Source organism: Drepanopeziza brunnea (assembly GCF_022702325.1).
Source record: "Drepanopeziza brunnea f. sp. 'multigermtubi' strain 214-2 chromosome Unknown ctg6, whole genome shotgun sequence".
Lineage (NCBI taxonomy): Eukaryota > Fungi > Ascomycota > Leotiomycetes > Helotiales > Drepanopezizaceae > Drepanopeziza > Drepanopeziza brunnea.
In genome coordinates, this window is record NW_027094069.1 from 2,478,648 (window position 1) to 2,498,067 (window position 19,420).

A 19,420-nucleotide genomic window follows, 5' to 3' on the forward strand; every position below is an offset into this window, starting at 1 on the left:
TCGAAGATAAACATCTGGTGTCCGAGGTATTGCGGATTTGATTAAGGTAGTGCTTCTGTTCAACGAGCCGCACGTACGAGACGATTCCTGTCAAAGTGATCCAGGACCGTTTGAAAACCATTACCAGGCGGGTGCGCGATTCTACCTCAGAAAGTCATAGAGCGGCGCTAGAAGTTGAAGGCTCTGCTGCTCTTGCCGATGCGAGAGAGCTGCTGTCACTTACACTATGTCGTCAGATCCCCAGCTGGAAATAACTTGGCTAGAGGTATCTACTCCTCGCGATCGGCACGCAGGATCTTGGCTCTTTGGAGGACGTAACATTCTCTGAGATAAGAAGCTCTTAGGACATGGCTATCGGAAGGCCGCAGTCGAACAGGAATCATTTCCAAGACTAGGATGGAACTGGAGCTACTTATTCGGTTGCTGATTTTTTTTTTAACAAAAGGGAATAGTGAAAACAAGAAGGATTCCTCCGATAAAAAGAGATTGCTGTGATGACCGGCCTAGGTTTATAGTATAAAAGGACACCTCTGTTCCATCATTTGTCGATGCAGCAGGTTCTCGTCTTCCAAGTCTAGAACTTAGGTGCCCATCTTTAGATCGTATAATCGTCGGCTATCTTGAATCTAATCTGAAAGAAAAAAGAAAAAGATCCGGCCTGGCTGCGCCCGCCAGGTCGGCACCGGGGACCAGGGACACCTCAAGACTCGGGACACCTATTTTTGCCCTGATCAAATCGATAGAAAATCAACTACTGATCACGTCGATGTTATTTCTATATAAAAATATGCACCGTATTTAGTCCAATATTAAGCAATCAATACAATTTTAATTATGTGTGATTATTTTCCATTACTATGCTGGTGTAAAGTAACAAAAATAGAACTTTTGGTGAAGTAATATTACAGATCCGTGCATTGACCTTGCGAACATGCTAAAATAGCTGTTCAAATACAAAAATAATCGGGGATTACAAAAATCGGACTTCCATCAAAAATACATTCAATATTCTATCAACTTTTAATTAGTAGATAATTTCTTTCTAATCTTGTAGATTCGATGATTTCCTATCGATTTATAGATCGTATTCTTTAAATTGAACTTGGGATTGTCAAGATGATCGAGACGAACGAATAGGTTTTTATTATCGCAGACAGTTTATAGCTACATCCTCAAAGCTTTGACTTGTAATATAGATGCATCTTTATATTTATCATACGCATCTATAAAGAAATGTTTTTTAAGCATCTAGATATTTTTTTTTTATATGTTTTTCTCAATAATGGTGGTTTGATAAGTGTTTGCATGAAGGCGTCCCGCCCTAGTGGCGCCGACTAGCGATCGCAAGTCGGCCCATTCTTTTCGAATTGAACCGCAGGTAACCGACACTGAACGAGCAGTATTATTGCAAGGATTGCCGCGGTCAATCATACCAAGAGCCAGACAGGGGACAAGAGATCTGCCGGAATAAGACATGGAAAAGTCTTCTAAGATGGGGATTAGAAAAATCGACCCAGTCCTCACGTTTCATAAATAGTGCATTCTTGGACAAGATCTTGGACAAGATGCGAAATTTAAACTCTGTCGCACGGATTTGCAACGGCTTGTTCTCACTATAATACAGTCTTCCCGGACTCTTCTATAGGAGTTTAAATAAGTGGATGGCAGGTCGTGCGCGGGAGGGCTAGCGAAGTACGGAAAGAAGCGAAAAAGAAAAAAAAAGAAAAAAAAAAAGAGAAAAAAAAAAAGATAGCTCAGCTCGCTCGAATCCAAGGTCGTGAGACGGAAGCGGGAGCATTTGAACGGCTCGAGACTGAAGATTCTGATACTTGAATCTCCTTTCCTCGTAATCGGCTACTTCTTGTCCTTGTCGGTCTCCCCCCGCGCATGGCTCGCCAAAGAAAGCTTCCATGCACTCAATTAAACCGCCACTACGGTACTTATCCGTGCCACCCTTACCTTAGGACCCGCCCCTTATTCTAAGGGGCTAGGACTAACTAAGTAGTAATACCTAGTCGTAGTGGTAATTAGCGCCTGAGAGAGGCTCAAAAAGTTCGTCTCTACTTTAACCCCCTGGCTTCCCGAGCCTCAGGTGGTCATTACAGTCCGGTTACTATCACGCGTGGGAGATCGGTAGTACTACGTATTTTTCTTGGATTTCTTGGATGGCGGCAGTGCTCGGTACGAGTCATCAATACTGCTCTGTATCTGTATATACAGTAAGTATAGTAGTTATACGGAGATTAAAGACCTCGCTCCGGAAAATGCTAGTCAAAGGCTGCATGAGGTTTCCAGTCCCGTGCTTGGAGTTCTATCTAGGGTACCCCATACGTGCGGTAAACGGGAAGAGTGGTTGGAGCTTCTCGTTCCACGTGTCTTGCCCGATAGTTAAGAGTCCGGGAAGAGATGACATGAGGTGACATGAGGTGACATGAGTCTAAGCAAAGGTTGAGTATTCTGGAACATCGAAGACGATTTGAGATATACCGAGGACCGGAAAATAGGCACAACCTTGTATGCTCAAATAAATTCCGGAAATACTACGTACAGAATGAAGTTGTAGTAGTATATATCTCCGATGTTCATTTACCAAGTACCTACCTCCTATCCATACTACGTCATAGCGCTATTGTAGTCCTATTAGGCAAAATTCCGATTGGCGTTTCCTTTTCGCACTGTATGATCAAGAAGCATCTCTGACGCCTCTTCGAAACAGGTACCGGTATCAGACAGCAGAGGAAGCTCGGACTGTTGTTTGCGAGAGGCGTCACGGCAAACCTTGAGAGCGCTCAGCTGAGAAGGTGGCTTTCGCTTGAATAGCAGACAAAGTGAAAAAGAAACTTATTTTAAGCGCATTAGAACAGAGGTGGGGATAGCTTCACAGCTGGCGCGGATAGTGAGGCTGGGGCGACGACGATGTTCACGGTGTAATACGGTATGAGGCTGCAAGTAAGATACGGATTGCTAATCTGGTAGTGAGTAGGGCGCTCGTAGGTCGTATCAATCAATACTCGTATAGTTCAATAGTGCAATGATTGAAGATCAATTAAAAGAAGCATACATCACCGGGACTCTATGCTATTCATATTCCGTCGTCGAAGCTTGGGTTGTCCAATACGGTAATGGCTGCCTGTTGCTACCAGGTACTACGTACTTAAACTTGGCCTTAGAGTTTGCCGAGTGACTAGATCAATTAATTAATCAAGCCTCAGCGCTATTTAATTTGATTACCTTTTACGTTTAGATTCAAGATTTTCCGTACGAACATACTACGTAGTACGTACTTGGGCCAAGTCCCGGCTCGTGCTGGGCGCTCCGAAATCTCCTTTCCCCAACCCTATACTTGAGACGTCAAGCCCCACTATTAAAGGCCTAAAGTCGAGACTACAAGGGCCATTCTCTAAAATTGAGACGTCAAGTCCCACTCTTAATCAAAGTAGCTATTCCAAGAGTTCCAAGCGCTTGCAGGACCCAGCTTTTACAGCTTTTACAGCTTTTACGGCTTTTACAGCTTTTACAGCTTTTACAGTACAGCTTTTACTGCTTTTACAGCTTTGTCAGCCTATAGCCTACAGCCCACAGCCCACAGCCCAGCCTACCCACACCCTTGCACACCAAAATATCGCTATGCTGGGCTCGCTACAGCAATAGCAATAGCCACAGCCATCGCCATAGACCAACTCATTTCCTGCCGATAATTTTAGCGAAAGCCGTTCTCGTGCGGCCAGCATACCGACAACCACTCACCGAGCCCTCCCTGTACGTCGATCTTCTGGACCGGGTGAGATAGGTAGATTGGAATTTTAATTCAGTTGTGGCTTTTGATGTGAGACAGGGAGCACCGAGTAATTAGATTTGCCAGCTGTAATTTGAACGTCGATAAACTAACTGCACGCTTATACGGAGTACGATTACCAAGAGTGTTACAAGCAAAACTCACTGGGCATATAAAGTGATTTGCATTTCCCCGTTCCTGCATCCGCGTATCATCTTTCTCTTCACCTATCAACTTCTGCATTTCTCGCTTCATCTCTCTCTTTAACCAACTCTTCCTTTACTATCACTGTCTTTATTATTCTTCCACCTCGGCATTTACCCATTGCTACATAACCATCCTGCCAAGATGCAATTGTCCTTCATCGCCGCTATCCTGGCCGCCACAGCGGGCACCAGCGCCTCGCCGACACGTGATCTATCCGCAAGGACGAACATCAAATATGTCAAACATGACTCCCTGATTCCCTTCCTAAACACACTTCCGGCCGATAAGGAGCAGGCAGACATTATCCGCAAGTTCAACGTGAGTAGTCTTTTCGCCTTGTAGCGATTCGCTCCTTATTGCCATCCCCCTTTTCTTCTTTTTCAATCAAGTATCTCGCGTGGCCCTCGTAATGTACTGACAAAGGTATTCTTTAGCCCACCTTGCATGTCACGCATGGATGCCAGGTCATGACAGCAGTGAACGACAAGGGCGAAATCAGGTTCGTTCAAGTCCCAATCTCATCTCCTTAACACGCCCGTCTGACTCTTCTATAGCTCAGGTCTTCAAGACTCGGGGAGTCCCAATGGAGGTTGCCGCTGGACGGATCGTGGTCAGACTTACGGTACGTAGCTGAGGAGGAGGAGGAGGAGCACCCTTCCATTCTCATTCCCACCCCCATCCGACTTCACATTCCGAAAACATCTTGATTCTCAAATCGGCTATATCTGACTCCCTGGCCGTGTATAGTCCGAACCGCAAACTACAAAGAGATCTTCGCCATCATGTATGCCTGGTACTGGCCCAAGGACCACCCGAATGCTGGCAACGTAGCCGGAGGGCATCGTCACGACTGGGAAAGTGTGGTCGTCTGGCTCAGCACCAACTGCACCGACGATGCGAAATTACTCGGCGCATCAGCCTCCGGCCACGGCCAGTACAAGAAGAACACAGACCCGCCCAAAGTGGGCGACAGCGTCGAGATCGAGTACTTTACCAATTTCCCTATGAACCACGAGCTGCGGTTCACCACGACCGCCGGGTGGTACTTCAACCTGCTCGAGTGGCACACCATGCCAGCGGTAACCCGTGAGGCCCTCCAGAACGCTGACTTTGGCGCTGCCAACGTCCCGTTCAAAGACGGCAACTTTGAGAGCAACCTCGACAAGGCCGTCCTTGACGGTTATTAAACACAGAATCGAAATTCAGACTTGGAGATAGTGTGATGGCCTGAGGCCAGGGGAGACTAAGGTGCACACGTCCCACCTTTTATGGGCTCCTACATACGGAGGTACAGCAGTTCAGGATCGTAACCCTCGTCGACCCACTGCTGTTCTGGCTGTACCTCCGTAGACTTCTCTCAAAGAGAGTAGCTTAAACAATACAACCAGCTTATACACTTCCTCTCCCCCGAAGTGATAGGGCCTGTTTGTCTAATGTATATATTTGGTGTTGGTGGTGTTGTGGTTGTGGTTGTTGTTGTTGTTGTGGTTGTTGTTGTTGTATTTATCAACGTCGGAAATGTCTAATGTATATAGTGTGCGCGAACGGCCCCTTTTCCTTATTCTTGTATATATAACGACCGGCTCTCCTAGCCTTCAGTTAGCAACTTTCCTTTGTACTGGCGAATGTGGTCAGCAGATTAATGTCGACAGCTGGTTTTACCAGTTGATGAATAAATATCAAAACAGAGATTCCTTTACACAGCGCGCGTCCCCGGGTGAGATTTGCTTCTCGCTCCTCTGCGATAGATAGATGTTGTCCCGTGGATCTCGACCTCGACCTCGACCTCGACCTCGACCTCGCACTCGACCGATGGCATGGTCGACCGAGGGCAGCCATTCAAACGCCTCGTTTCAACCCAAGTATGTTCGATGACGACGGAGACCTAAGGAAGAGAGAAAGAAAGAAAAGAAAAGAAAAGAAAAGAAAAGAAAAGAAAAGAAAAGAAAAGAAAAGAAAAGAAAAGAAAAGAAAAGAAAAGAAAAGAAAAGAAAAGAAAAGAAGGAAGAGAGAAAACAAAGGAGCCATCTCGTCGATCGTCCACGTGCGCGCGCGAAGAGGAACTGAGTAGCATGCTTTTTTTTTTAAAAAAAAAAAAAAAAAAAAAAAAACATGAACATGATCAAGAACCACCAGTTCTCGGAGCCGCCTTAGCATATTCCATCCAGTCATTTATTCGCGAAGCAATGCCTTCTACCCCGTACACGACGAATACACATGCGATAAAACGGGCATCATCATCATCATCATCATCATCATCATCGCCTGCCTGTAGCAGAAAAACACCCACCAACCAAACAAACAAACAAACAACCCTACCAACCAACCAACCTACTAACCTACCTACCAAACCTATCAATCAATCAATCAACCAATCCTCCCATCCACTCACTTATATACAAGTCGGGGCAACTCGCTGTCCGAGGTTGGAATGCGACTAGGTACATATATAAGCTAGCTAGCTAATAAGATATGTTTTGGTCTCTTCCATCTTCCTGTCTCCTCCGTCCGGGGTTTCGCGTGTTCGCGTCTGTACCGCTTTCCATCAATTGCCTGCCTGCCTGCTTGCCGATGCTCCAAGCACAAGATACTCAAGTCGTCTTTTTCTTTCTCTCTCTCTCTTTTTATATATGTATATATATAATTTTTTTTTTTTGGCGCCATGAATGATACCAGCGCAGGCTCGGCTATCGATTCGATTCGATTCGTTTCGTTTCGGCAAAGCGGGAAAGGGAAAGACGATGATGAAAACCGACCCCAAAGGCCCAAAAGGGAAACACAGTCAGGAGAGACTTGCCAAGTCGCTCGGATGAAATATCAATCATTCATTCACTCATTACTAGCAATCGTAAACGGGTTATCCGTATCTGAAAAAAGAAAAAAAGAAAAAAAGAAAAAAAGAAAAAAAGAAAAAAAGAAAAAAAGAAAAAAAGAAAAAAAGAAAAAAAGAAAAAAAAAAAACAGAGATAGGTGGCCGCTCGCCCGCCTGCCCGCCCGCTGAACTGCTATAAAATCAAACAAACCTGAACCAGCCTCGTCCTCGTCCACCACTGCCGATGCCCACCGACCAGCTTGAAAGACTAGACCCGATCCAAGACCTTGACATACGGCGACGGGAACAGTCCCCGTTTTCCCATATACGTTCCATGATACCAGTCGTCATTTACGTTCCGACACTCTCTCACCTCCGCGCCCTTGGGGAACAGCAACTCGTCTTCCGCGCCAGGGGCAGGGTACCAGCTCCACTGGGCCACGCAGATCATGCCCACGCCGCCGTCGGGCGGGAACTTGCTGTCCAGCACCAGATCCGGGAATTTGGTGGGTGCGCTCTTCATCACATCAGTCGTCACGAGCTTGGCGTGGGTGTCGTCGCCTTTGGTGTGCACGCCGTCGCCCCATGTCCATTTCTGGAGTTCCGCGCCCGAGGAGGGGTCCGGGTTGGGGAAGGCTTGCTCGTTGAGCCCGTGGCCGCCGACGAGGCCTTGCACGATAACCCGACGTTGGCCGCCCTGGCTGTCTTCGAAGCCGACGATTACCATGCGGTGGCCTTGGAGACAGCGACGCCACCCGTTATGGCCGTTGTCGGCGCTGATGCGCCGCGATGTGACGACGAGTTTGGTGTAGCAGGATGTGCAGATATCGTAGTCGCCTGGGAAGGTGCCCGGGACGCGGCTGATGCAGGAGAAGCAGTGGTAGCGGGATTGAGAGGGCTGGATGGGGTAGCGACAGATGTCGCACTTGGTGGAGAACGAGAGGGGTTTGAAGTTGCCTAGGTCCATGACGCCGGGGCCGGTGAGGATTGAGGCTGAGGCGGGCGTTTTCTGATCATGAGATGGCAGTATGTGTGGGATGTTAGATTCGGCTGGTTTGTAGGTTAGTGGGAGAAGGGCGTGGTTGCAGGATCTGCCTTGGTTGACGCAGAGGTTGCAAAATCCCCAGTCGCCGTCGTTGCATATACTACAGAGCCAGTAGCATTCGTTGGCCCATGCCAGACAGTTTGCGCAGAAGGTGCCACTCTGAAGTCTCTTGTGTGGATCATCTGTAGTGAGAGTCCTCCTACCATCTGCTCCTCCTGGCACTATCTTTGGTGGGACGTATCGACTCGCCGACAGCATGTGTGGCTGTTCCACCTTCTCTCCAGACTGAATCTTGATCTGCCATTTCTCAAACGCAGATTGTCCAAAGCCAAACCAGTGTAAACATCCAGCTCCGGATCGGTAGCATGACAAGCATATGTTGTACTCCCCATTGCGACATATACCACAGTTATAATGGAGCTCATACTCGATGTGAGTTTTTGCACATCGAGCACAGGTCAGAGAGGGCTCAGGGTATAGCTGTGAGCGAGCCCTGGGCGCTCCGGAGGAAGAGGAACTTGGCCGAGAGCCACTCGAAATGGCAGCGGCCCTATCTGCTGGGGAGGAGTCCCTTTTAGAGAGTGGTGCGGGCACCAAGCTCTGGTCCGGGGACGTGAGGCCTGCCAGTGGACCTGAAGTTTGTAGGAAGATATCTGCTTGAGCATTAGCTCTAGTCTTCATCTCTCCACCAGCAGGCTGCGAGTTCTCGAATCTTGGACTGGAATTTGGTGATAGTTGTGACGGCCGAGAGACCTGACCAAGAATGGGCAATTCGGAGACTTGATGCGGAGGAGGATCAGTACTGCTCCGGACACCATCCAAGAACATCGGGCGTGCAGTAGGCAAATGTGCAGAGTGTGGCCTCGGACTGCTTCTGGAACTGGAACTCAGATCTGTCAATGACTTCGCAGCAGGTCTGGCTTCGGTCCCAGCGACCGGGCGAGGGACCGTTGTAGATCTTCGAGCGCCAATGTCTTCAGTCCGCCTCCGTCTATGCCTTCTGCCATCGTCGCCCGAGTGCACCTCCAAATGGGCTGCCTGAGCAGCACTCACCGACGGAGGCGGTCGACTCGGGCGCTCCGCACTAACGGCACTCGTTGACCTCGAATGCGGTTTCGTGCTGGTTGACCTCGAGTGCGTCCTCCTGCTCGACGAGCGGGTCCGGGGTCCATCCTCCCCAGATGTCTCTGCAGAAACAGGGCCAGATACAGATGTATGCCTGAAGTCCACTTCTGGCTCTGGCTCTGGCCTCCTCGCGCTCGTAGCACTCCTCCTCTCGGGCGCCTGTCGAGCCCTCTCGCTCTGTCTCCTCCTGAATGCCTCTGCTATCCTCTCACTGATCTGGTCTTCTTGACTGACATCGATATTCTCCAAGTCGATCCCATCCAGCAATCCCTCCTCTCTGATCTGGCGCAAAATCTCCGCTTCCATCTCCTGCGAATCCACGTCCGAAGAACTGATCAGTGACCGCAACGACGACTGATGTTCAATCTGCCGCACAGAAGTTGTACTTCCTCTCTCAATACTCCTCCGTCGCCTGCGTTCATCTGTAGATTCTGTCTCAGTCCTCCTCGTTCCACTCGCACTCGCCGTCTCCCTCCTCCTCCTCCTATCCCCCTCCCTTTCTCCAACACCCGTTCCACTTCCACTCCCATACCCATCCCGACTCATGTCCACGCTCCCCCCGGCGCTCCTCAGCCTCCTCGAGCTCGAGCTCTCCTCCCTCCTCCTGCTCTCCCCCCTCCTCAAGTCCTCCCTCTCAACACCGACCTCCCGCAAACTCAAATCGCGCACCTCACTCATCAACCTGCGATCCGCATCCTCAATCCTCCTCTCCCGAAGCGTCATCTCCCTCACTTCAGTTTTTGGCAACACATCGTCGCCCGGCGCATACTTGACCCTCATCGCATCCCGCTCCTGCTTCGTTCGCGCCTTCTCCGGGTTCGCAGCCACAAACATCTCCAGCAGCGTCGTCACGGTCGCATTGTGTCGCGTATCCCGCACCAGCGCGCGACATGAGGGGCAGGTGTATGGTGTTTTCGTGGCACCCGCGGACAGGGCGTTCGGGGCATTGCGCGCGGAGGTGGATTGGAACTGGAACCACTCTTTCAAGCAGCTTCCGCAGAAGGTGTGCAGACAGTCGACGAGGGTGAGCGGCTGGTAGAGGACTTCGGCGCATATCTAGAGAGGGAAAATTTATGTCACTTTAGCAGGTGGTCAATATGTACCGGGATAGCTCACAGGCATGGTCGCGGCGACTAGGCGACACATGACCTCGGCTCTACAGTAAGTACTTACGGAGCAGGTCAACTCCTGTTCGAGGTCGAGACCACGGTTTGCGACCTCCATGGCGACGGGGATACCTGGCTGTTTGATGAGGGTCCGGGAACGCGCAAGGGCAGACAGGTACAGTATCGGGGATGAGCTGGTTTAGGTGTTCGAGAGTTGAGTTGGGGAGGCCGGTTCAAGATTGTGCAGGGCAGATGCTGTGACGGCTGGTTGGCAGGGCTGAATGAATATCTGCAGGCTGGCTGACAACACCATGCGCAGAGAGCAGGGTTCCGGAAATCCACGAAGGACTCAATATTGAAGAGGCAAAAGATCGAGCTCTCGCTGAATTACTCTCCATGGGGAAAATGGTCGTCCATGTTACGGTGACGAAGCGTGGGCATGGCCGTGTTGTTGCCAAGTTCTGGGCTCTTCGGGTGCTGTCCGTACGGTATGAAGACGAAGGTGATGTTCTGCGAAGACCCGCCTCCTCCTCGAAAGCTGGGCCAAGACATTTTGGCTTATATAATTCGTTATGGGGTGAGCTTCGTATAGCGATCTGTTACTCGGTAAGCTTATCATAATACGTAAGTATTAATGTTGATCTTAAGTGGAGAACATCATCCCTAGAGCATCCGACGACATAGATACTATTGAGATAGTCAAACAGTCGACGAAAGAAGACTGCACTCCAGAAGAAGGCCGAGCAGGAGAAGGTTGAGACTCGGGACTGAAAGTTGCGACAACTTCGCGAGATCGTTGGGAGAGAAGGAAAATGGCCGATGAACTACAAGGACCCTGCTTTGAAGTTCGACATGACAATCAACAATCAACCTCCTCGAGCTGTTCCAACTGTTTCCTTTCGCTCAATCGACGAGGAGTGATTACCAAGGCTATTCGTACTTTCCTTGAGGGATGTTTATGCTGCCGCAAAAAGCCCGCCGAGACGAAGATTGCTTGCTATTTCAACAAGTTCTTCGTCTTCTATCTGCAACAGGTCATTGAATAGACGTAGCTTTCGCAACCCAAGTGTCCCTCGGCAAGAATACATCTCTAGTTTGTACCTTTCCTAGTACAGTAGATGGTTAGTAACGACTTATTAGTATCCCAATATGGCACAGAGCACCTTCTTCAGCATGTTTCATCTTTTGGCTTACTTATTGTGAGGAAATAATACTAAGTTTTGGTAAAAGTCAAGCACAGCTTGTACTTACAAAATCAAGAGCGGTTGAACCGAAAGTAAACAGGAGATGCGATATATACCCTGCGCTAATTTGTGATTTTAAAGCTAAGACAGGACAACCGGACCATGCAGATCTCGGCCGAACATAAAGATGCGGCCAAAGTGAGGCCCGGCTAAGCCTACGGATCTGAGATGAGAGTGCAGCATCCTATCATGCTTGAGGAAATCGTTGGACAGAGCAGCCACTGACTATAGCGACGGCCAAAAGAGGAGGAATGAAAATTGGGCCTTCCCCATAAGGTCTGATCGGCTCAGACATGGGATTGGCTCAACGAAGCGAATCAAAACAAATCGAAACAAAGCAAAAAATACAGGTAACAACTTTCGTGATATTCGTCCACCGGACTCCAGAGTAGTATAGTAGAGCACGGATGGATGGAATGGCCAACTTCTAGAGCTTACATGACGTGAGGTTGGAAAATGAAGGCCTTGCGATCGAGGCAGGAACACATTTCCATTTACCGAAGTTGACCCGACTCCTCCAACTTCAACTTCTCTTCACAATCCGAATCCCCTGTCTACATAACCACATCCAACTCGATACTGCTTGGAACCAAGCATCCAACCTTCCAAGATGCCACCACGAATGCCGTCTCTCCGCTGCCTCCGAACCACACCCCCCCACCCTCTAGCTCTTCAACCTCCGCGAAGAACCTATGCCTCCAAGAGCGAACCGCTGACGCTCTCCTACGACCTCCACGAACCCCCAAGACCCTCCTCGGATGCTCCGCGGGCCATTATATTCATGCACGGCCTCTTCGGGTCCAAGAAGAACAACAGGAGCATCAGTAAGTGAGGGTCCCGTCCCCTCTATCCAGGTCATCTCAGTCCACTAACCACCCTCTCTACAGAGCCCTAGCCCGAGACCTAGGACGGCCAATCTACGCTGTGGTATGTCCCCATTGCAGAGCCATAGAACGAGATACCTCAACACCACAACCACAGCTCCCGAGAACAACTGGAAGAGAGGATTGGGGGGCGGGGGGGAAGAAAAAAAGAACCCCCCGGGGCTAACACCACCAGGACCTCCGCAACCACGGCGACTCCCCCCACCACCCGCACCACGACTACCTCTCCATGGCCGCCGACGTCGCCCACTTCATGGCCGCGCACTCCCTCACCAAGCCGACGCTGATCGGCCACTCGATGGGCGCCAAGACAGCCATGGCCCTCGCCCTGCGCGCCCCGGCGCTCGTCCACGACTTCGTGGCCGTCGACAACGCGCCCGTCGACGTCGCGCTGCAGTCCGCCTTCGCGGCCTACGTCCGCGCCATGCAGAAGGTCGAGGCCGCGGACGTGACCCGCCAGGCCGACGCCGACGCCATCCTCAGCGCCGTCGAGCCCTCGCTCCCCGTGCGCCAGTTCCTGCTGGGGAACCTGTACCAGCCCCCGGAGCTGCCGTACCGGAGGTTCAAAGTGCCGCTGCAGATCTTGGGGGCTGCGTTGGGCAATCTGGGCGATTTCCCGTTCAAGGATCCTGGCGAGGCGAGGTTTGAGGGGGATGCGCTGTTTGTGAGGGGCACGAGGAGCAAGTATGTCAGTGATGAGGCCTTACCGCTCATTGGCGCTTTCTTTCCGCGGTTCAGGGTCGTGGATGTGGATTGTGGCCATTGGGTTATCTCGGAGAAGCCGGAGGAGTTTAGACGAGGTATGTCCTTTCCTTTTTCTTTCTCTTGACGTTCGGCCTACAAAGAAACTCTAGGAGGAAGTAGAATGGAGGAGATGCTAATGTGGCGGCGGTTACAGCTGTGGTGGAGTTCTTGACGCCAAAAGAATAGATTGTCATTTTCAGAAGAATAGAGAATGTACATTCTAGCGTGTAACTATTAGGGGTATCATGCTCTCCAACCAGCCAATGCCATTTATGCATGTATGCTCTCCAACCATTCCCAAACTCCAAGTCCATGGTATCCTATCCTGCCCTATGCATGACATACATATCATGACACTGCCCGTCTGCGCTGTAGTCCTTCTCAAGCTACCAATATCAAAGCTTTACCGTCCCTGCTCTGTATGCCATGCCCTCTCAACCTCCTCTTATGTCCAGCATCCCTCTCACTCATTCGTAGCGATCTTAGCAGGCGCACATACCCGCGTCGCCCTGCCCTCCAACCACACTTACGTTACCCCTCCTCCCCGCCCTCATCAGTTCAGGCCTCTTGACAATCTCCCCCACCACCTCCGAGAACGGCTTCCTGACATTCTCCCTCGTCTTGCTGCTGACCTCACACCACCCGCTCGCGCCCCTCTCGGCCGCCAACCGTCTGCCCTCGTCCTCGCTCACCATCCTGCCGCCCTTCCCAACACCTCCTCCTCCTCCCGCAGCGCGGTCCAGTTTAGCGCCTACGAGGTAGGTCACCGTGTTTGGCTGGGCGTTGGCTTCGACTTCGTCAAACCACCGCTCCATGGCGAGGAACGAGTCCCGGTTCGAGATGTCGTAGACCAAGATCACGCCGTGGGCACCGCGGTAGTAGCTGTTCGAGAGGGTGCGGAAGCGCTCTTGTCCGGCGGTATCGAGGAGGTTGAGACGGTAGGGGGTGCCGTGGATGGAGAGGGTTTTCATCTATTGCCGCTGCTGTTAGCTGTTTTCTCGTTCGTTACCTATCCACGGTCGGAGGGAAGGGAACAGATTGCGGGAAGGGGTGGGGGGGAGGAGGGGGGAGAAGGCTTGCTTTAAAATCAACACCGATGGTCGCGGTCGCGCTCTCGTTGTCGAACTGGTCATCGCAGTACCGGATCAACACTGCAGGCGTATGAGCATCTTTCTGTACCTGGAATGGATAATGATGGCGGGGTGGAAAGCAACAGGAGAGGAAGAAACGTACAGGCTGATTTCCCTGCACCAGAGGGCCCGATCATCAAGATCTTCAGGGTAGGGAGCGACTCGTCGGATGCCATATTTTTCTCTTGTGGTTGTGGAGTTTTGCAGCGCGCACAGAGCGTAGATGTGAGGTTGAAGGTCGGAATGTGGAGCGGGTGTTGGGCAAGGTTCTGAAGCACAACTGGGCACACGACGTCAGTAGCGTTATCCCAGAAACGCCCAATCGAAAAGCTATCACATGGCCCCCGGTCTCAGATAATCCCTCTACAGAAAAAGTCCCAACATGGTTTATTGAATTTTTTTTTTTTTTTTTTTGGAATTTCATTTTGCTAGCCATATGCCAGACGTCACGCCGATATGCCCATACGCAAATCAAAACCCTGGCCTGACCCTACCGGACTAATGCAAATTGAGGAATGTGTTTGCGCAATCAATGTATGAGAGAAAAATCCATTTGTTATTGCCACACGCCTTTAGTATCCCTCCCATTTACACCTCATCCAAAACCTTCTCCTTGAACTCCCGCTCAACCTTCTGGCCGGACTCATCTGTGTTGGACTCGCCGTGGAGGTTGAGGAGGTTGCCCAGGTCGAACTTGGGTGCCTTGAGGAGCTTGACCTTGCGGATGTGGACCTTGGGTTGTATCAGTATGTGACGGGGGAATCTGGAGACTTGACTGCGGTGGGGATGCAACGCACATTTTGAAGAGGGTAAATGCCTTGGGTGGCCTTCTCAATCTCACGACCAATGACCTCGGGGATGAGCTTGGCAGTGAGTTGAGTGAGAGTGCAGCTGGAAGCTTCGCGGACGATGATCTCAGTCATCTTCTTTCGGATGGCTCGAATCTGCGAAGAGGCGGCGTAGGTGGTCTTCTTGATCTGGTTGGGTCTACGCTTGGTGAATGCGATTGCGAACAGGCGGAGGAGGTAGTCGTCGGTGGTCTTGACTGTGACGTTGGCCTCAATCAGGGTTTGCCACTTGCGGACGAGCGAGCGGAGCTTGTCGGATGTGAAATCGAGACCGTGGAAGTTGGTCAAGCAGTTCTTTCCCTGGACCTCGTCGACGCGCAGCTTGACCTTGCGGAAAGCGTGGTCCTCATCCTTCTGCAAATCGGCCAAAGAAACCTCGAAGATTCTGCCTTTCAGCGAATCGTTGGCGTTCTTGAGACCGGTGGTTCTGTTGACAAGAGTTTTTCCGACACTGTACAGTTGTTAGAGTTATTCGGGGGGTTGTTTCGATTGAAATGGGGGCGTACTCTCTGATTTGGAATGAGGAAGGGGCCTGGGATCAGGTTAGCAGCTGTGCGAATCCCACACTCGAACCCAGATCGCATACCTTGACTTGGTACCAATCCTTGCGGGTGAAGGGATCCAATGTCTTCTTCTTGAGCCCCTTCTTTCCCTTCGAAAGGCGCTTGTTCCTATCGTCGTGTCAGATCCTGAATCATCTCGAGATGTTGCCCTGCCTGCCCCTCCTTCCGCCGCGATGCCTGCGTGGATTACGCAATCGAGGTCAAGAGAGCATCGAGGATGGTATGATTACTCACTTTCCGACAGCCATGTTTGCGATAGGGTCCTGTCGCTGGCTGTGTTGTTGAAGATGGGTTGTCGTTCGTCTTTGATTCTAGAGTCTCAGTGGCGGGTATAATTTTCATGATGATGGGCTGTGCGCCTGCACTCGCTTAATTTTCGTGCTGAGCTAAGCCACACGTGACCTGAGCCGAACTACCACAGCTCTGAGCTACGGTACCTCGTATATGTTTCAACGAATTCAACGAAGGATAACAACACCACACGATGGATACCATCCCATATTGCTACTGTACGCATACGACGATCGGCTCGGCCCTTCCCTTCCTGTGTCACGTTTTTGAACACCAATATTCATCACATCCTCAGTTCGAGAGCTCGACGACATGGTGCTCCTCATCGGAGTCGGAATCGGAATCAAAGCCAGTTACCATTTTGATGTCGATCGCGATCATTAAAAGATACATCCAGACCCGCAGTCCACTCTACTCTAGCAGCAGCATCCAACCAAGGTTTCTCGTTCGCAAGCAATCTGGAGATTGGGTGACAACAGATGCATAACAGATACAATTAGTAGTTTGTGCATTTGCATGAATCCTAAATACAACAAGGCCCCCGACCCGACTCCGGGCCAGCCCAGGCCAGGCCAGGCCAGGCAGCGGTGAGCGAGCGACCGTGGACCTTCTGCGCCTGCTACGGAAGCCATCCGAGAAGACACGGGCCCCATCCAAACAATCCCAATCCCGATCCCGATCCCGATGCTGTCCCAGTGTCCCAGTTTCTCGCCGTGGCTTGCTCTGGCTTGCTCTGGCTTGCCTTGCCTTGCGCTTCCGGCTTTTGCATCCTGCCTTCCCGGTGTCCTGGGGGTATCGTATGTTCTGTTATTGCCTTGTGTGCTCGATTCCTGCTTTCCCCTTGGGTATCCATCCATCCATCCATCCATCCTATTACGCGAAGCCAATTACCGTTTTTTTGGTCATCAAATCATGTCGTGTCTCGATCCGTCCCTTTATGTACGGTGTGTGCTCCCTCCGGGTAACACGGCATCAATCTCCGTTCTGATGCCTGTCACTCTGGTGCTGGTACTCTTGGAAATCCTCAAAGCTGGGGAAGCTGAAGTAGTTGCCCGCTATCACAAGATCAACATCAACCAATATTCTCAAGTTCGAGGTGCGCATTTCCCGTTTACACATGGGTGAAGTATGGCACGAAAAGGAGGGGACTTACACTGCTGCACCATAGCGGCTTTCCTTTCTAGACCCTGCGTGCTATCTGGGCTGTCGGGGCTGCCGTGGCCACTCGAACACGCACTCCCGATGCTCGTCCGATGCTCTCTCTCACAGTTCTGCTGGGCGGTCGCGTACGTGGCCACTCTCGAGAGCAGCGCCGCTGCTCTCGTGCCTTGCTGCAAGCTCGCGAGATCATTTCTCGATGCATTGGAAGTGGCGATGGTGGGAGCCGTTGCCGCAGCGCGCATGAGTTTGGGGCGGCGAGAAGAGAGCGTGGTGGGTGAGGCGTTGCGGGACTGTGATTTGGAGGGCATGATGGTGGTGGTGGTGGTGGTGGATGAGTTTGGTTTGGGGGTTGAAAAGACAGATCACTGTGGTTGAAGAGAGAGTTAAGGTAGGACGAGATGAGTAGATGAATGCAAGATGGACCGTGGTCTGGCCAGAGTTCTGAAAGTCTCTTGGGGATACCGAGATGGGTGATCCTGGGGGGGGGAGATATACAAGCGAGAAGCGAGCTCGAAAGGGGGCAGTCAGCTAGATATAGTAAGTAACAAGCAATCCAGCAATCCAGCAATTCAGCTAGCAGCCAGCCAGCCAGCCAGCCCATCCCACGCAATCGATGAATCCATGAATCTTTTCAATCCCAAAGCAAAGCAAAGCAAAGCAAAGCAAAGCAAAGCAAAAGCGAGGCCGATCCCACCAACCACAGCAACAACACCACTAAGACTTTCACAACGCACACACGCACACGCACTCTCACACAGGGGGGGAAGCATAGCATACCCACCCCGACAAGCCGCGGTCCAGGCCATTTACCTGCCCCGCTGCGGAGCCACAACCACCCACTGCACTCTGTCCGACCTGGATGACTGCAGCGGTTCTAAGTAAGTTTCTGGACCTCCGCCCTCCGGCCCAGTCTATTTACCGGTACTCTGTACTGTACTGTCCTGTCCTGTCGGTATGCAATGCCCACGTCTGCTCGCGTTTCCAAGTCAACCAGCCACCCCAGTCAACCAGTCAACCAGTCAAGCCAAGTCAACAACAAGCCACCGACCAAGAGCCGAAAGCCACTCAGCCGCCACTCGCCACTCGCCACCCGGCCCCGCCCCGCCCCGCCCTCCCCGTACTCCCCGTACGTCCCCCCCTCTCTCTCTCTCTCTCTCTCTCTCTCTCTCTCTCTGGCACTCTGTCCAGTATCAATGCCAATGCCCATGCCCATGCCCATGCCCAATGCCGCCAGCCACATGGCGGTGCGTGAGTGCTCGTCGACCGAGAAAAGGCAGGTAGGGCGCTGGTCTATCGTGCTCTATGCGTGCATACACTCGTTTATTCGTATATTCGTTTATTCGTTCATTCGTTTATTCGTTCATTCGTTCATTCGTTCGTTCGTTCATTGCACCACCTCCCCTACTGCATTCGAGAGCTGCATCTACTACTATCTGCGTCTGCGTCTGCATCTGCATCAAGGGACTTACTTTTCCTTCCCCTTGCCCCTCCTCCCACCCCTTATCGATTAGATAAGTGCCCGTGGAATGGGTGATAAACCGCAGTCGGGCACCGATTAAAGACTAAAGTGAAGACCAAAGCGAAAGAAGGATCTCCTAGCAAGTTCACTTCACCTCACTTCGCTTCATTTCAGCTCACTTTAGTTTGATTTGATTTGATTCGATTTGATTCGGTTCTATCCGCTTCATTTTCATGTTCATTTTCATTCTCATTTCACATACTCATCTCATCTCCTCTCATCTCATCTCCTCTCCTCTCTTCTATTTTTGAAGCAGCAACTCATTATTATCATTATCATTATCATTATCATTATCATTATCATTATCATTATCATTATCATTATCATTATCATTATCATTACTACTATTATTATCATTATCATCATCATTATCATTATCATTATCATTATCATTATCATTATTATCATCACCACCACCACCACTACTACCGGTACTACTACTTCTAATACCCTCCCACTAGCCCGCCAGCTTCCTAGCTTCCGAGCTGCCTAGCTTCCCTCTCCCGATCAATAAGAATAAATGCCTGCCTGCCTGCCTGCCTGCCGGCCTGCCTGTCGTGCTCTCCCACTCACTCAACTCACTCAACCCACTCACCCACTCTCCCACTCTTCCACTCAACTCAACCCCCAAAAAAGAAAGAACGAACGAAAGAAAGAAAGAAAAGGTCAAGCCGGGTCAGCCGGTCCGTCCCTTCCCTCACCTCCTTACCTTACCCTACCTTACCTTACCTTACCTTACCTATCCTAGCTAGGCTAGGCTAGACTAGCGCTAGCACTTCCGTACGCGTGCTGTGTTTGGTTGTCATTCATTCATTCATTCACACTCACACTCACACACTTACCTACACCTTCATACCCTCTCCCCTTTCCGTAACCAACGGCAAAGCGGGGCCATGCGAGGCGATCAGCAGAGTGAGTACCGAGGTAGGTAAGTGAACTAACTACCTAGGTAAAGCTAAGCGGGTA

At 50.9% G+C, this 19,420-nt stretch overlaps 5 protein-coding genes across 7 annotated transcripts; 2 read left to right on the forward strand and 3 right to left on the reverse strand.

The window, feature by feature from the left end:
* Positions 1 to 4,123: 4,123 nt before the first annotated feature.
* On the forward strand, positions 4,124 to 5,169 carry L3040_004526 (uncharacterized protein; the record flags this gene model as incomplete). The annotated part of the gene is made up of 4 exons (XM_007291584.2): positions 4,124 to 4,300; positions 4,417 to 4,481; positions 4,537 to 4,604; positions 4,730 to 5,169. 4 exons carry the CDS (start codon positions 4,124 to 4,126, stop codon positions 5,167 to 5,169), a joined length of 750 nt encoding a protein of 249 aa, XP_007291646.2.
* Positions 5,170 to 7,062: 1,893 nt separating this feature from the next.
* L3040_004527 (uncharacterized protein) lies at positions 7,063 to 10,188 on the reverse strand (the record flags this gene model as incomplete). 2 transcript variants are annotated; one of them, XM_066155383.1, is made up of 3 exons in its annotated part: positions 7,515 to 7,654; positions 7,710 to 10,020; positions 10,138 to 10,188. In XM_066155383.1, the coding sequence occupies 3 exons, from the start codon at positions 10,186 to 10,188 to the stop codon at positions 7,515 to 7,517; spliced, it is 2,502 nt and encodes an 833-aa protein (XP_066012020.1). The 2 variants fall into 2 exon arrangements, with proteins under 2 accessions (XP_007291647.2, XP_066012020.1); XM_007291585.2 differs by having other exon boundaries at positions 7,063 to 10,020.
* A 1,564-nt stretch (positions 10,189 to 11,752) lies between these two features.
* On the forward strand, positions 11,753 to 13,128 carry L3040_004528 (uncharacterized protein; the record flags this gene model as incomplete). 2 transcript variants are annotated; one of them, XM_066155387.1, is made up of 5 exons in its annotated part: positions 11,753 to 11,757; positions 11,983 to 12,138; positions 12,202 to 12,241; positions 12,374 to 12,998; positions 13,097 to 13,128. In XM_066155387.1, 5 exons carry the CDS (start codon positions 11,753 to 11,755, stop codon positions 13,126 to 13,128), a joined length of 858 nt encoding a protein of 285 aa, XP_066012021.1. The 2 variants fall into 2 exon arrangements, with proteins under 2 accessions (XP_066012021.1, XP_007291648.1); XM_007291586.1 differs by lacking the exon at positions 11,753 to 11,757 and having other exon boundaries at positions 11,925 to 12,142.
* Positions 13,129 to 13,424: 296 nt separating this feature from the next.
* On the reverse strand, positions 13,425 to 15,731 carry L3040_004529 (40S ribosomal protein eS1; the record flags this gene model as incomplete). The annotated part of the gene is made up of 9 exons (XM_007291588.2): positions 13,425 to 13,913; positions 14,023 to 14,093; positions 14,176 to 14,352; positions 14,539 to 14,570; positions 14,665 to 14,804; positions 14,870 to 15,371; positions 15,427 to 15,452; positions 15,507 to 15,591; positions 15,718 to 15,731. The coding sequence occupies 9 exons, from the start codon at positions 15,729 to 15,731 to the stop codon at positions 13,425 to 13,427; spliced, it is 1,536 nt and encodes a 511-aa protein (XP_007291650.2).
* A 1,015-nt stretch (positions 15,732 to 16,746) lies between these two features.
* L3040_004530 (uncharacterized protein) lies at positions 16,747 to 17,243 on the reverse strand (the record flags this gene model as incomplete). Its single annotated transcript, XM_007291589.1, has 2 exons — positions 16,747 to 16,829; positions 16,928 to 17,243. 2 exons carry the CDS (start codon positions 17,241 to 17,243, stop codon positions 16,747 to 16,749), a joined length of 399 nt encoding a protein of 132 aa, XP_007291651.1.
* Positions 17,244 to 19,420: the final 2,177 nt, after the last annotated feature.